This window comes from Lotus japonicus, chromosome 2, assembly GCF_012489685.1.
Source record: "Lotus japonicus ecotype B-129 chromosome 2, LjGifu_v1.2".
NCBI lineage: Eukaryota > Viridiplantae > Streptophyta > Magnoliopsida > Fabales > Fabaceae > Lotus > Lotus japonicus.
Window position 1 is genome coordinate 26113418 of NC_080042.1, and position 17104 is coordinate 26130521.

The 17104-nt window shown below is 37.5% G+C and overlaps 1 protein-coding gene across 1 annotated transcript; it reads right to left on the reverse strand.

The window, feature by feature from the left end:
• Window positions 1-546: 546 nt before the first annotated feature.
• On the reverse strand, window positions 547-7251 carry LOC130737847 (sulfite oxidase-like). The gene is made up of 12 exons (XM_057589703.1): window positions 7020-7251; window positions 6827-6942; window positions 6676-6738; window positions 6082-6118; window positions 5899-5980; window positions 5198-5316; window positions 5013-5108; window positions 3664-3774; window positions 3474-3575; window positions 3266-3313; window positions 2058-2273; window positions 547-937 (listed from the first exon to the last, which is right to left on the reverse strand). The coding sequence occupies exons 1-12, from the start codon at window positions 7092-7094 to the stop codon at window positions 821-823; spliced, it is 1182 nt and encodes a 393-aa protein (XP_057445686.1). The 5' UTR covers window positions 7095-7251; the 3' UTR covers window positions 547-820.
• Window positions 7252-17104: the final 9853 nt, after the last annotated feature.

Genomic DNA, 17104 nt, shown 5'->3' on the forward strand with positions numbered 1-17104 from the left:
AACCAAACCATTGTCTTCAGCTAGTTTTCAAGAACTGAGATCCAAGCTCACTGTTTCAGATTTGCAATCTCTCTACAGCAGACCTTGAGGGAGGAGTATTGGAGTATATGATGACTCTGTTATAATACATGTGTGTAGCTATTAGTTAGCTTGTAACACAAACTCATAGAGCTTTTATGAATACTTCTTTCTAATACAGTACCATTTTAAGGCAATGAGTGTGTGTCATATTTATTATATATACACTTGTACACTAGTTTATCTGTCCAATGTGAGATTTATTTGAGTCTTGGTATGCTCTAATAGTCCAGGTGGCAATAAATGTATTACCCGAGCACATAACAGCCAACATGAGACTCTATTAGACATCTTGAAGGATAAAAAGGTCAACAAGATGTCATTTTCTTTGTTTTAACAACTGCAATGATATCAATTACTACCTTTCATAGACCAAACTTGGTATCAAAATGATAATTTACTCTGATAAATAATGGATCAAATGCCCAAACCCCAAACCTGAAAGCACAAAGAAAATGAAAAGATCAATGAAATTCCAAATGCCAGATGCTTCATGTTTTTTTTATCTCAGTAAATCCTGGAAGAAACGAAGTTACAGTGTCATAGCAATCCACACAAAACTTAAGTGAATACTTATAACCCCTTCTTCACCACAGCTTATTTGTATGAAGACTTTATATACAGTATTAGCAGTCACTGTTCAGTAAGAAGATTTCAAAAACCATTAAAGTTGGAGGGCAGAATTGCAGAAAGGCCGTGGGGGGATTGTCATAAAAGCTTGACTGGATAATTGGTACAACTTTTACAAGTTTGAGTGACTCGCTTGAACTTGCACCCGATGCCATGAAGTGTTTAATATCCCTCTGAGGTTCCAGATGTCTTCAACCTTTTCAGGTTGGACATTTGCAGCTGAATCTACCTGCAAATTATACAAGGGTATTAAAGAGATTTACAAAGATGCCCAACTCAAGTAGTAGGATGCTCTCTTTGAACCATAATACAAATGAACTTAGTTGGAGATAGTACAGTTCTTGTTTGATAGGAAATAAAACTTGAAGAGTAAAAGGTCATTTGAGTAGAAGATACAACTGTTATGGAATTGAAAGTAGAAAGATACAGTACTTGTTTGATAAGAATGTCTACATCAGATCAATAAGAAAATTAAACCTTGTAGCATAGCATCAACCTTAAAAGGTTACGGTGATTTATCCAATTCAAAGTTATACAAATTAAACTATAACAAGCACGGCACAGAATAGTATTTTTCTATTATTATATAACGAAAAGGTTTCAAATGTAAATTAGAGGTATTTGTGTATATGTAAAATTTTTCATTAAGTGTTTCATTTCATTCTCCCTGGTTCCACCCTTTCTCACAGACCCTAAGTGTACCATTTGAAGAGCCTTATGTCCTGTTTTGTTCTGTCTTAAAAATATAACAACCACGGCACAGAACCCGTGTGTGGCCCCCCCTTCCGTCCTGTTTTTACCTGTCTACCAAACACGACCTAAGAGTTGGTCATAGTTTAAACTTTAAACTGCTTTACTGCCTTAGTCGTAACTATCTCAACTAACTTTCTAACAGTTTTACAACTCAATTGTTGAAAAGCTTTACATGATAACTACCATACTCTATCACCATGTTACTCAATTCATAAAGTACCAAATTTGGAATAGATCAAACTTCTAACAAGTAATCACTTTATAATATTAAAGACCTATATCCTATCATCGGACAAATTTTTGGTCCTTCAGTAGTATGCACTCCCCCCATCAAAATTAAAACATGTGACCATGTACATATTATTTGTCCTATATTAAAATAATTTAAGAGGGTCGTGGAAGGAAACCACTAAACTAAAAGCAGTTATTTTGTGGCGGGAAATGCTTACTACTGCAGAACGGAAAATTTTATCCCTACCAACATGTTCTTACATGCTAAATCCTATTAGAAAGCATTTTCTCTCTCCAGATATCTCATTAGTTGCAGAAGACAAGAAACTAAAATCATGACAATGAGAATAAAATATGTGACATACTGCTTTTGCAACAATCTCAGTGCTGTGAAGAATATCAGCTGTGACTTCAAATAGCACCCATGCCCACTTGTCACTATTGACATCATCTGATTTATAGGGAATGCCCTTTTTCTGAAATCTTGAGGCTTCCATCCAAGTTTTACCTCCATCAACAGACACATCTACCCTTTCGATGCCTCTACCACCACCCGATGCAGCATATCCACTAATTTTTACCTGAACAATAATTAGGATTTTAGTTCAATACCAAATGGACTGAACAAGTGAACATGTAGGGTAGTCAGGCCATATTGGTAGACAAACACATCATGTTTACTGTCCTCAAAAGGGAATTTGGAAATCAAACATATGGTTTTAAATGAAAAAAGAGGGAAGAAAAAGAAAGAAATAAAAACCATCAAATGGTAAGCATGTGAGCGGGGTTGGATATGTTTGTACTTCAAATCAATTTCTGCCAGGAAAGGACATTGATAGAGACTCGAATACTAAATGGGGAATGGGCCTAGGCAAGCCCAAGATATGGAAGGTTTATGTGAGAAAGAAAGGGAAAGGTGCTGAGGTGTCCAAGGTCCAGAAGAAAGGAGCGAGTTAGTTAGTAAGTTAGTATATAGAATAATGAGGTGTGGGTGTGAGGGGGTACGTAGGATTACAATTCGGTTATAGAGAGAGAGATAGGAATCTTTCTTAGAGAGATAGCCATTAGAGCTGCTCAGGGTTGTTAGAGTATTCTAACAGCACATTCTATCTTTTCCTTACTGTAATTGCTTCTTTATCAATCAATACAAACGTATTTCAGTCTTTATCATCTCTAAATTACCTGTTAGCTACATCAGAACCTATCAGACATCTTTTCTTTTCAGGAAACATAAATTAAATTTTTTATTTGAATAATTGAATTTAATTTTAAGGAAAACAATAATAATTATCTCCGTACTGTATTTAGATTTTGAACTATTAAAAAATATTTTAAAACAAATGAATTATTAAACACTTCAAAAGTTTGTCGGAGATCTAAATGTCCAAGCTTCGTAAATAAAATAAAAAATAGGAAGAAAAAAAGCTAATTCAACATGTTTGTACATTTCATGTAAATACCTAAATCATATGTAATTCACAAAAAGCGAAAAGAAACAAAGAAAGACATGACAGAAATAAATTGAAGCATGAATAACCCATCATAAACACGTGATTACATTAAATAAACTAACCTTCCCAGGCTTTATTGTGCTCACGTCTTCCAGAGAACATATAACACACTGTCACAAAGAAATAATTAGTTGCCCATGACTTTCTTAAAAAACAAATTTATGCCGCTTGGTTCCCCAAGGCCATTTTATTCAGTTCATAACAAATTAAATGTATAAATTGCTCTTAAAAACTAACCCATTGGCAGAAAGAGTACAATAATTAGAATACCTGAACAGGGAAATCCATTTGGGGTCTCCTGGTTGACCAATTAATATTATCCCAATTCACTGATGGTGGAAACATTTTGTAGTCCTTTTGCATGAAGAAACCCTGGTACACAAAAATAATGTGAAGATGTAGGGCACCCTGAAAAGTAAATTTTTGGTATTTCGAAAGTATTCTACATTAGATATCAGACCTGGCATTCTCCTGCAATGATATTGATAGCATCCAGCCATTTAACGGACCGGGCTCCAATCACACCAGGAACAACCACACGTAAAGGGTACCCGTGATCCCTGTTAAGAAGCTAAAGGAAGGCAAGGAGACATTAAACTGAGTTTAGATTCACCAAATGAAGGATCCCCGTCCCCCCCCCCCCCTCCAAAAGGGCAATAAAATAGAACCTTCCAATTTTAACTTAACACTGAGAGGTATAATTATTTAACTTTTTCACAAAGGACAGAGAATTGTTAGAAGTTTGTAGAGTTGGATGACAAAGCTATGATAAATAATATTCATTCATGTCCCTAGAAGTTCATCTCTCTGGTGCTTCCTTTGCTTTCAGCCACCAAGTTGATTCCGATCTATAATTTTGCGTAGACTACCGGATAGGTCATCTAATTTATCTAACTTCGGAAATTATCGAGGATAGGAGAGAAAAGAGGGAAAGAGAAAAAGAAGGCCCTCACGTAATATTCTGAATAGAAAGATGATTTATTGACTTCAGATGTATTATACTACAAAACACTAACATGATATGAGAATAAGATGTATTAAAATACAAAGTACTACTACCTGTTAAAACTAATATAGATCAAGAACTTGTGTTTCCCTCATATTTGCCAGATAAACATTGTGACCCCACTTTGTAAATTTGTGTTCCTGTTGCTAATAATAAATCCAGTAATCAGATATTTTTGCATTCAAGTTCTTTTGAAAGGTTATGACTCTCTGTATAGTGAAGACATTGGTCTGGACTCTGGATTGTGATGCTTAATAGAATTAATACTTAATAAATATATCAATAGCAGAGTCATAAGCTAATTTTCCTGATGTATGTGTTTTCTCATTTTTTCTGTCTGTGTTTGTCCTATTTCTTGGAAGCTGTAGATGCTTGCTTATAGAAAGAAAGAAAATAAGTATCTATTATATTATGTAATAAGTTTCTGTCATGATTCAATAATAAAACTTCGGGAGTAAATGTTCTGATAAAACATGTTATAGGTAAATCATGTATGAGAATTGAGAGAATATCGGGAATAATTAGGTTCCAAAAATAGGGAAAATGTGTTAGAAATGGCCAAGCCAAAAATGAAGGGAACACCCATGATATAACAATGGAGTATATTCATTCTTTATCATTTTGCTAAATCAAATAATGATATCTGCAGGTCCGTTGGTAGAAATATGAGAAACCATCAGTGTGGTATGAAGTAGAAATTTTTATACCAGTTTCATTTAGAAAGTAATGGAAAACAAGATAGAAAAACCTTGAACATTTTATTGCTGCAAGAAGATAGAAGTCAAATACTCAAATTTACTTACTTCTCCATTCATTTCATAAGCAAGTAGAACGTCTGCTTCAGGATTTGTAGCCTGACTGACCGGTATTGAAGCCTTGTATGGGCCTCCATTCTCCTCCTACAAATTTTCATTGTTAAAAGGACTCAACAGCATAATCATAAAGCATGCAAGATCTCCAGAGGGAACACGCAACCCATATCCATTACCTTACACTTATCAACACTTACAAACTCAACATGTTTTCCACCAAATTGAGTGACACTTGTCAACTTTGGAATTCCAACAAGTTCAAGAACATCAGCCAATTTGGCACCACCCCATACAGCTGAGAGTGCAACAAAATTCATGAAACAATTATTAGAATACAATAACTATTACACTAAACATCTTAGTTGCTTGCTAAGGACTCAAGGGGAACAAAAACTCCTTCGGGGACTACTAGATCCTGGTAAGGTCACTTGCTTTCACTTCGCTCTACCTTCCCCCTTTTCATACAAAGTCTTAGACTTCTTTTGCAAATTACCAACTCCCCAAATAAAAAAATACTACACAAACTTGTGGTGAAAGAATCACAAACAACCATATATCTTGATTGAAAGAAGAGTGTGGAATGGTATGATACTAGGTTCTTTTTTTATTATTTAAAAGAAGATGTAATGAAACCGAACCTGATGGAATGCAGTCCACCATTTCATCTTAAATCCTTTTTCTTCTTTAAATTGGAGATATTGGATGGAATCAGTCTGCTTTTTTATTTCTATTTATCATAAAAATATTCAAATTTCATTACATTTCATTTCATTCACTACAAGATATCCAAACATAGCCTGAAGGCTGTCCAATCCTAGAGGACCTAGAGGACTTTCAATGTCCATGTCTCTATTTCAACAGAAATGACAACACTAACCAGTACCAATGGCCGAAACATCCCAGCCAACCCCCTTTACCGTTTTGGTCTTGCTCATAGCGGTCCTTCGATTCCCTGCACACTGAGACAATTCATTTGCAGGATGCAGCCATCTGTCAAGAAAGATACAAAACGAAACAACCATGGGTCCACTAGAATCCAACCTCACCAAGAAACACATACCTGCAGCGTGGCAGCTACATTATACTTGGGAAGCTTCCTGTCACCAAAAAAAATCAAGGTCACACTTCCTTGCACCACAAGGTAAACAAAAAAAATTACCAGACCGAGCTCGCCATGGTACCACTATCAACACCCTTATGCTATGTTTCAATTGTTTGGATGAAACATAATGAGTTTCAATTAAACCTAGCTTTCAATTGTTTGGATGTTTTAATGATTGGATATATTCATTGTTTAAAATTGTGTTTCAATTGTATTTGCCCATAATTTCTATCTGCCAATGGACTTTTGCGCACATTCCAAGGCATATAAGCCAACGGATGTGAGGGGTTAGATTAGGCAAAAGCTGGTTTTACATTTATCCAACATTTATAAACACACTAACAATATCGCGACAGAACAGCAACTCTACGAAAAAAAAAATTAAAGACTGTTGGACATATCCGTTTCATTCAGTCAAATTAGAGGGGGGGAAAATGGGGTATTGAATGGAATAAGACTCTATACTATTTCAAACAAACAATTCACGCAATGAAACATTTCATTCTATTCCATTCTGTCAATTCAAAACAACTAGTAAGGAAGAAACCAAACCTGATATCCTCCATGAAAAGCTGTTTGGGATTTTCAATCAAACCAGATATCGTCACGCAGTAACTGAACCGCACAACCGAACAACACGTAATGAAAAATCAAGCAAAACAAAATTCCACATTAGAACTATAATTTGATTATTTACAAGAACCTGTTTATGTCATCGACGAGGGGGATTGGGCCGTGACTCCTCTTGTAGAAGAATTCGGAAGGGGTGACATAGGAGGCAATCAGCGCCGAACGCGGTGGCTCCGCGTTGAAGGGTTCCTGAGAAAATGAAACGGAGATGAGAAATTTAGAGAAGAAAGGGAAACCCAACGAAAGCGCAGAAAATTGAAGATTGCCTTGGCGTTAATAAGGAGAAGAGGGTGGCGTGGAGGCTCTTGGGAATAATCTGAGGGAGCTGTGAGTCCTGGCATTTTGGTTCTTTCTTCTTCAAATGATGGGAATGAAGAAAACGAAGTAGTGTGTGTTCTGGCTATAAAGTAAGTTTATCAGCAGCCCATTGTTTTTTACGACCAAGCGCCCACTGGAGCGAGCACCTTCTTCATAGGTGAAGTGTTCCCGTCCAGATACACCACAGAGTAAATGACAAATATGTACCTACATAATCAATAATGAATTTTTCAAAATGGATGTCATAAGACTTAGTTGTGTTTGGAAAAAAAATACATTTAAGGGCTTATCACATATCCATTTTGAAAAATTTATTGAGATAATCTGAAAATAAGTTATAGCTAAGGATAAGTTCTTCCAAACACTTGGATAAGCGCTTATATTATATGATAATCTAAAAAAAAGCTCTTATAAACCGGCCTTATATTAAGAGGTCTCTCTCTTTTCTCACTTTTTATTGTGTATTTTCTACATCAGTTTTTCTATGAAATGGTGGTAACATGAGTTTTTTTTCTATGAAATGGTGGTAACATGAGTTTTCTTTCTTTTTCATCCTTTTTTTGTTATCTCTATTTTATCTACTCTTAGGTTGTGTTTGGATGAGGGATTGTAGAAATTCAAGGGATTTTAAATTCTAGGGAATTCAATTGATTCAATTAAATTCCCTTGATTTTCAAATTCCATTGTTTGGATAAAGAGACGAAATTCCCTCAATTGTAAAATTCTTTGTTTAGGTAATATAATTCAATTTTCCTCATTTTATGTTTTTTATCTTAATATAATAATAATAATAATAATAATTTTTTAATCTTAATTACTAAACCTAAAATCGGTCATAAACCATAAAAATCGGCCATGTCCTTAAGTAACTCTGTTTCAGACTCTGAGTTGCAGAACAATAATAGGGTACTGTGGTTGAAGAATCTTGAATCTGAGGCACATAATTTGTGGAATTTAGGGAAGGAACTTGGGGTTACATATGTAGGGTCTGAGGCTGACATGATTGCACAGTTAGTTGGAATGGAAAAGAGAGACAATGCGGGATGGCAAGGCTCTGCTGCGCAAGGTGCTAATGGGGAAGCTGCTGGTCTCTCATGAAGATCCTTTCTTTCAACATCAGGGGAGTCGCCAACAGAGTAAAGTGGCGAAAATTGAAGGAGTTAATTTGTACAGAACAGGTCGATATGGTTTTGCTGCAAGAAACAAAGGTAGAAAATGTTGACAGTAGATAATGTTTTGCGATTTGGGGTGACAGCGATTGTGAATGGAGGACGATCTCAGTAGTGAATCGGGCTGGAGGGCTGTTATGCATTTGGAGGAGGGGCGTGTTTTGTGTGTCTAGTTCTTTTGAGGGTTCAAATTTTATTGGACTCGAAGGGGTGTGGGGAGCTCACATGCAGCCATGTACTATTGTGAATGTCTATTCTCCATGTAATTTGGAGGAGAAGCGGGTGTTGTGGACTGAATTGCTGGAGAGGAGGAGGATTAGCAGTGTTGCATCGTGGTGTGTTGCAGGGGATTTTAATGCTGTTAGAACTACTGATGAGAGGAAGGGGCACATGGTAGGATCAACTCAGCATAGAAGGGAATCTGAGGAGTTTAATACTTTCATTGCTGCTATGCAGCTGTTGGACCTGCCTCTCATAGGGAGAAAGTATACTTGGTATAGGCCAAATGGGTCAGCAATGAGTAGATTGGATCGTTTTTTGTTATCTCAAGAGTGGGTACAGGTGTGGCCAAATTGTTCTCAGGTTGCTTTTAACAGGGATGTGTCTGACCATTGTCCTATTCTATTAAGGGATATATTTCAGAATTGGGGTCCAAAGCCGTTTAGGACCCTTAATTGTTGGTTTAGTCATCCCAAGCTTCGTGAATTTGTTGCTACGAAGTGGGCTGATCTGCGTGTTCAAGGTAGGCCTATGTATGTCCTCAAGGAGAAATTGAAACAGTTGAAAGGAGAGTTGAAAGTTTGGAACAAAGATGTGTTTGGTGATGTGAGTCAGAAATTAAAAGGGCTGGTACAGCAACTAAATGATTTTGATTTGCAGGCCGAGTGGGAGGATTTGAGTATTGAGGATGTTAGAAGAAGGCAGGAATTGCTAGCTGAGTATTGGAAAGTTTCAAAACTGAATGAGTCTATTCTCTATCAAAAATCCAGAATTCGCTGGTTTCAAGAAGGAGATGCCAATTCTGAATTCTTCCATACGAGTGTAAATTGGAAGAGGAGGGTGAATAGTATTGGGGCTTGAATATTGATGGTAATTGGTGTGAGGAACCATGCTTGGAAAAGAAGGAAGTGCAGTCCTTCTTTGAGGGGCGGTTTAGGAAGCAACAGGGTTGTCGACCTGGCCTTGATGGGGTTGCGTTCAATGTAATTTCAACAGCGGATAATCGGATGTTGTGTTCTGTGTTTGATGAACTTGAAGTTAAGGATGTTGTGTGGGACTGCGGGAGTGATAAAAGTCCAGGGCTTGATGGTTATAATTTTCGTTTTTTGAAGACATTTTGGGATGTTATCAAGGTAGATGTGCTGAAAATGATGGCTGATTTTCATTCTTCTGGTTAGTGGTCCAAGGGATGTAATGCCTCATTTATCACTATGATCCCAAAGGTCAGGTCTCCTCAGGGTTTGAATGAATTTCGACCTATTTCCTTAATTGGTAGCATGTATAAAATTGTGGCAAAAATACTAGCAAAGAGGTTGAAGGAGGTTTTGGTGAAAGTAATTGATAGGGATCAATCTGCTTTTCTATGGGGACGGAATATGATGGATAGTGTGGTTGTGGCAAATGAAGTAATTCATGAGGCAAAGCGAAGGAGAAAGTCTACAATTGTATTTAAAGTGGATTTTGAAAAGGCATATGATTCTGTTGATTGGGAGTTTTTGCTGTATATGTTAAGGAGGATGAATTTCTGTGAGCAGTGGATAGCCTGGATCCGAAGCTGTTTGGTATCAACGACAATTGTAAGATCAAGTTTTGATCTAGTAGTACAACTCTATGTTTTGATGATTACACGTTAACTATTGTGTATGAACAATTATGGTACTCTAACGTGTTTTCTGAGTGTTCTAATGACAGGCCATGACTCTGGTCTTATTTCACATAATTCAGAAGCACTTTGCTAAAAGAGTAACCTCTGCAACGCTTTCGCACGTACTATGTTCAATCTGAACAGTAGATCAAGCTTCAGAAGATCTGAAGATCATAAAGCTCTGATATGGATTCAGCTCACTAGAAGCTCTGAAGGATCAGAAGCTCTGAAGGTCCAGAAGCTCTGAAAGTCCAGAAGCTGAGTAGTGAAGATTCTGAAGTCCAAGAGTAAGCTGGCTCTGAAGACCAAGTACTTCTCCTCTGAGTCCAGAAGCAGAAGGTACAAAGGTTAGAGGATCCAAGCTTCCATCTGACTCTGATCATCAAGCTTCACAAGTTCCAATATGAAGCATCACTCTGATCAGAAGTCAATAAGGATAAAGGTCATGCCACTATCCAAAGTACAAAAGCAATTGTACCATTCCTGACGACATTACCTAACTTATTCAGCCACAGCAGAACTTGAAAAACCCAGATCTGCCCTCCAACGGTAGCATTCCATGCAAATTTCCAAACCTAATTCCTTGGAGTATATAAAGAGGTTGAAGATGAAAGATGCAGTTTTGAAGAAAGTAAAGTGCCTTCTTTCTGTTAATGAAGAGCAATGGGTATGACATAGACGATTAGGGCATGTCAGTATGAGAAAGATCTCCCACTCTGAAGTTCTCTTCAGATGCTCTTTGTGAAGCATGTCAGAAAGGCAAATTTACAAAAGTCCCTTTCAAGGCAAAGAATGTTGTTTCCACCTCAAGGTCGTTGGAACTTCTGCATATCGACCTTTTTGGACCAGTGAAAACTGAGTCTATAGGTGGCAAGAGATATGGGATGGTCATTGTTGACGACTATAGCCGCTGGACATGGGTAAAATTTCTATCCCGCAAGGATGAGTCTCATTCTGTGTTCTCTACCTTTATTGCCCAAGTGCAAAATGAGAAGGCTTGCAGGATTATGCGTGTCAGAAGTGATCATGGTGGAGAGTTTGAGAATGACAAGTTTGAGAGTCTGTTTGATTCCTATGGAATTGCACATGATTTCTCTTATCCTAGAACTCCTCAACAGAATGGTGTTGTTGAGAGGAAGAATAGAACTCTTCAAGAGATGGCTAGAACCATGCTTCAAGAAACTGACATGGCAAAGCACTTCTGGGCTGAGGCAGTAAACACAACATGTTAAATTCAGAACAGGATCTCTATCAGACCAATTCTGAATAAGACTCCTTATGAATTGTGGAAGAAAGTAAAACCCAACATTTCTTACTTTCATCCTTTTGGTTGCGTTTGCTATGCTCTGAATACTAAGGATAGATTACATAATTTTGATTCTAAATCTTCTAAATGTCTATTACTTGGTTACTCTGAACGATCTAAAGGTTTTAGAATTTATAATACTGATGCTAAAACTATTGAAGAATCTATTCATGTTAGATTTGACGATAAGCTTGACTCTGATCAGTCAAAGCTAGTTGAAAAGTTTGCAGATATGAGTATTAATGTTTCTGACAAAGGCAAAGCTCCAGAGGAAGCTGAGCCAGAGGAAGACTCTCCAGAGGAAGTTGGTCCCTCTGATTCACAGCCTCAGAAGAAGAGCAGAATTGTTGCCTCTCACCCTAAGGAGTTGATTCTGGGAAACAAAGATGAACCAGTCAGAACCAGATCAGCATTCAAACCCTCTGAAGAGACTCTACTTAGTCTGAAGGGATTGGTATCCTTAATAGAACCAAAATCTATTGATGAAGCTCTTCAAGACAAAGACTGGATTCTGGCAATGGAAGAAGAACTGAATCAATTCTCCAAGAATGATGTTTGGAACCTTGTCAAGAAACCTCAAGGCGCTCACATCATTGGAACCAAATGGGTGTTCAGAAACAAGCTGAATGAAAAAGGAGATGTAGTCAGAAACAAAGCAAGGCTAGTTGCTCAAGGCTACAGTCAGCAAGAAGGAATAGATTACACTGAAACATTTTCTCCAGTAGCAAGATTGGAAGCAATCAGACTGCTGATTTCATTCTCAGTGAATCACAACATAATTCTTCATCAGATGGATGTTAAGAGTGTCTTCCTGAATGGATACATCTCAGAGGAAGTGTATGTGCACCAACCTCCTGGTTTTGAAGATGAGAAGAACACTGACCATGTTTTCAAATTGAAGAAATCTCTCTATGGTCTGAAGCAAGCTCCCAGAGCATGGTATGAGAGACTTAGCTCATTCCTTCTGGAAAATGACTTTGTAAGGGGTAAAGTAGATACAACTCTCTTTTGCAAAACTTACAAAGATGATATCTTAATTGTGCAAATTTATGTTGGTGATATTATATTTGGATCTGCTAATCCATCTCTTTGCAAAGAATTTTCTGAGATGATGCAGGCTGAATTTGAAATGAGTATGATGGGAGAACTCAAGTACTTTCTGGGAATACAAGTTGATCAAAAACCAGAAGCTACTTACATCCATCAGAGCAAGTACACAAAGGAACTTCTGAAGAAGTTCAATATGACAGAATCAATAATTGCTAAGACTCTTATGCATCCTACATGCATCCTGGAGAAAGAAGATGCCAGTGGGAAAGTATGTCAGAAGCTTTATCGTGGAATGATAGGTTCACTTCTATACTTAACTGCATCTAGGCCAGATATTCTGTTTAGTGTACACTTATGTGCTCGATTCCTATCAGATCCTAGAGAAACTCACTTAACTGCTGTTAAGATAATTCTCAGATATCTGAAAGGTACCACTAACCTTGGTTTGATGTATAAGTAAACATCAGAGTATAAGCTTTCAGGTTATTGTGATACTTATTATGCTGGAGATAGAACTGAAAGAAAGAGTACTTCTGGAAATTGTCAATTTCTGGGAAGTAACTTAGTCTCATGGGCAAGCAAGAGGCAGTCTACTATTGCACTATCAACTGCAGAGGCAGAATATATCTCAGCAGCTATATGCAGCACTCAGATGCTCTAGATGAAACATCAGCTAGAGGATTATCAAATCCTTGAGAGCAACATTCCAATTTATTGTGATAACACTGCTGCAATCTGTAAGACCCGTGAAAGTTTAAGAGAAATAAACTCGGTCAATTTCTCGGTTTAGTGCTTTAATGCTCGGTTAATGTGATCTTTATGGGTGTAACCTTGTATGATGAATTTTATCTAATGAAAGTAATATTTTGATTATTAATATCGAAGTTGTTTTCCAAGTGTTTCATTCTTCGTTCATCCGAGGATTCGGCTGCACTACGGAAAACGGTCGAACCGACGAGTTTCGCCTAGAGCTCCTTTTGTCATCGAATTATTATTCGAGTGTGAAATAAATATTTTCCTTATCATTACGATGATCCACGCGTAATTTCAAGAATTTTGACTGTAATATCGATATAGGGTCGAGAAACTCGCCCGGTAGTGTTTTCGGCTCGAAAACGAGTCGAGTTCGACTCGTAAACGAGCCAATCACGAAATTGGCTAGAAAATATCTGATTGTGAGGTTGCATGTTCAGATTTGGAGTGTTGGAGGGAAAGGCTAACGGGATAGGGTTCATGAACCAAGATAAAAAGACTAGTAGCATGATGACTTTGTCAAAGTAGTGTGCATGGGAAAACGGACCAAAACCACAAGTACAAGCCATCCTTTGACCTTGGAAGCTGTCCATATTCTCATCATAGAAGCTTCCCATCAGATTTCTGAACCAAAGGGAAGGAAAGGAGAGGATTTTAGAGAGATAAGTGAGAGAGAGTTTAGAGAGAAGGTTCATCATCCTCTTCATCTTCAAGAAAAAAAACCCTAACACAAATCTCCCTCAAACACCACCAAGAAATCATCTTTTGTTTTCCATTCCTTCACAAAGGAGCTAGCATTCAAGGTGAGGATCATGGTGATGGTCTCTGAATTCAAAAAGGAGCTATCTTTCTCTTCACCTTTTCTAAAAACTGAGTTGTTGTTGTTGCATGTTTGTGGTTAGCTTGTGGTTTCCTTGGCTTCTTGTTTGTGAAAAGAGTTTTGGAAAAAGGTTGAAGCTTGATGTTAAGGCTTCAATCTATTGTGTTTTGAACCTTAGATTTCGAAAATGGAGAGCCAAGGAAGAAAACTACTCATCATAAAACCTTTTCTTGTTCAAAAGGTTGAATCTTGATGTTTTAATGTTCTCATGAAGTAAAGACTTCAAGAGTAGGTTTCCAAGCTTGTTTCTTAAAAGCCTTGAGGCTAAAAGTTCAGTTTTTAACTCTCAAAGATCATTCAAAGTGTTGTTTCAAAACTCAAAACCCATGAACTCTTAAGACTAAGTTCATTCATGAGAAGTGCTAGACTTAGTTAAGAGTGTGTGTGATTTCTATTTTATTTTGATGAATGATGGTTGTGTGCATTGTGTGCTTGTGTGAAGGTGAAGAACACCTTGTTCATTTCATTACGAGGAGCTAAAGGCTAGGAAGGAAATCAGACTAGAGAGGTTAAGGAGAAAGCCAACGATCGAGGTAAGGGCACTTCGGGTCTTGGACTTTAGCGTGCAAAATTGCTTGCTAGGAATTGCATGAGACTTGTATGATGATGATGAACATGTTAAGACCTTGGAAGACTGATGTAAATGAGCTTAGTATGTTGTATGATCCTTATAAACATGAATGGGAACTTAAAGGTTAAGTCTTGGGCTAAAAATCAAGTTAAAAGTGAGAAAATGTATGAAACTCCGAAGAGGTACAGAACCGCGGCGCATGTGCGCCGGTAGCGTGGGACTTCTGTCCCTCCAGCGCCAAGTGACGTTTTTTGTGCTACTTTGAACTGTTTTGGGCATAACTCCTTGGATATGAGTCCAAATCGGGTGAAACCAATTTTATTTGAAAGCTAACTTAAAGGGCTTCAATCTGTAAAAGTTTCATAATTCTTAGATTTCTATTTCAATACACTTTTGAATTTTATTTCACCCCTTTTTCTGCTGCCGAGTAAGCTTGATAGTTCGTATTGTTTTGGGCATAACTCCTTGGATATGAGTCCAAATCAGGTGAAACCAATTTTATTTGTAAGCTAACTTAAAGTTCTTAAATATTTGAAAGTTTCATAATTTTTAGATTGCTAGTTTAATACAGTTTTCAATTTTAATTCTACTATTTTCTACTGTTTTGTTGCCCTAAATTATATGCATGATATACATGAAGTTTATGAGTTAAGAATGCTTGATTAACATGAGAAATTGCTTATGAACATGATAAATGATAACATGCTTAAGTGCCTTGATGTTGAGAGCATGATTACTTGTTGAGAACATGCTTACTTGTTGAGTACATGACTACTTGTTGAATATGACATGATGAACTCTTAGGATGTTTATGATGAACGTAAGTCTTGAATTATGTTCCTATGATGCATGATATAGTATGCCCTGATATTTATCGAATGGTATGTGTTGTATGGGTGATGTTGATCGAATGAGATCCAAAGTGGAACATATGATGGTGGGGCTACCGTGGTGACGGATAGCCGGTGGTACCTATGAGATGGTGACCCCGACCACTCATGTTAAGGTGTGGTGGAGTCGTTGTCGAACGACAAAAGACTATAACTACGTTGTGTGACTAATCATGAAGCATAACATTGCATAGTCTAAGGGTACTGCTGGAATGGGTACCGTGAGTTGGTTACTAGTGATTGCTGGATGGATCATTAGAATAAGTGGCAATTGACTGCTGGGTGGGTCTTTGTCACGCCTGCTTGGTATGGAGTTGGCGTTTTATCCGGATCATGGTGTGCATTGAGCATTGAGCATATAGAATATGCTAACAATATAGAGACACATAGGTTCCCTTGAACGTCGTTGACGTAAGAACATTGGTTGTGTCCTTGTGACCTGGGTTTGATGAATGGATGACCTATATGGTGCGTCGTGTGGTTGTGGGCCTTGTGCCTTGCTTGTTGAAGTGTCTTCCTTATCTTATGTTACACCTAGAATTCCTTAGGGATGTATAAGTATGTCGTTGGTAAGATTCTTGATAGGTGATTATATATGTGAACATGCATGCTCTTACTTGCTCGTATGTGTGCACGTCATATTTATGGCCTTGTGGTTTAAGAAGTTGACCCTTGCACATTTTCTCTCTTATGAATGTTCGACGACGCCGCTCTAAAGGATGAGCAAGAGACCGTTAAATGCAGGAGAGGAGACATCGCCAAGAAATGGTGGGACGACGAGCTACCGATTCAGAGATTAGTCGTGTGGAGATTGCGGGGAGCTCGATGGGCATATGAGGCTTTTAATTTATATTCTTTTTGGAGTCTATTTTGTGATTATATTCGTTGATCTAAGGGTATTTATTATGATGGGTATTATGTATGCATTGGTTAGAGCATGTTTTGGAAAGTATTACAAAGTATTATGTTTCAAAAGAAAAAAAAATATACCTGCATTTTTATGTTTTCAAAAGTTCATTAGCATGATCAATTTACCTTTGAATCACTAAGTAACCCTTGGAAATCGGGGCGTTACACAATCTCACTCAGTAAGAATCCAATCTTACACTCAAGGGCAAAACACATTGAGGTAAAGTATCACTTTATTAGAGATTATGTTCAAAAGGGCGTGCTTATTCTGAAGTTTGTTGATATGACCATCGATGGGCAGATATCTTTACAAAGCCCTTAGCAGAGGATAGATTTAAATTTATACTGAAAAATCTGAATATGGACTTTTGTCCAGTATGAAGATGAATCAGAACCTCTGACTATGATGCTTCCTCATCAGAAGATGTCTAGTTTAGAAGGTAACTCAGTCAGAAGTTAAGTACCCATTGGTGCTTACTCTGAGATGAGACAGTAAGCGTGTGTCAGTTACTTTGATACATCGTTCCTTGTGCCCGTGCTGACAATCTGTTGTAATGAGTGTTGACGTGCTTTTTCTCCACCGTGTGATCTGTGTAGTAACTGCTCATAATGATGTTCTTAATTTTTAACCGTTGATTTTA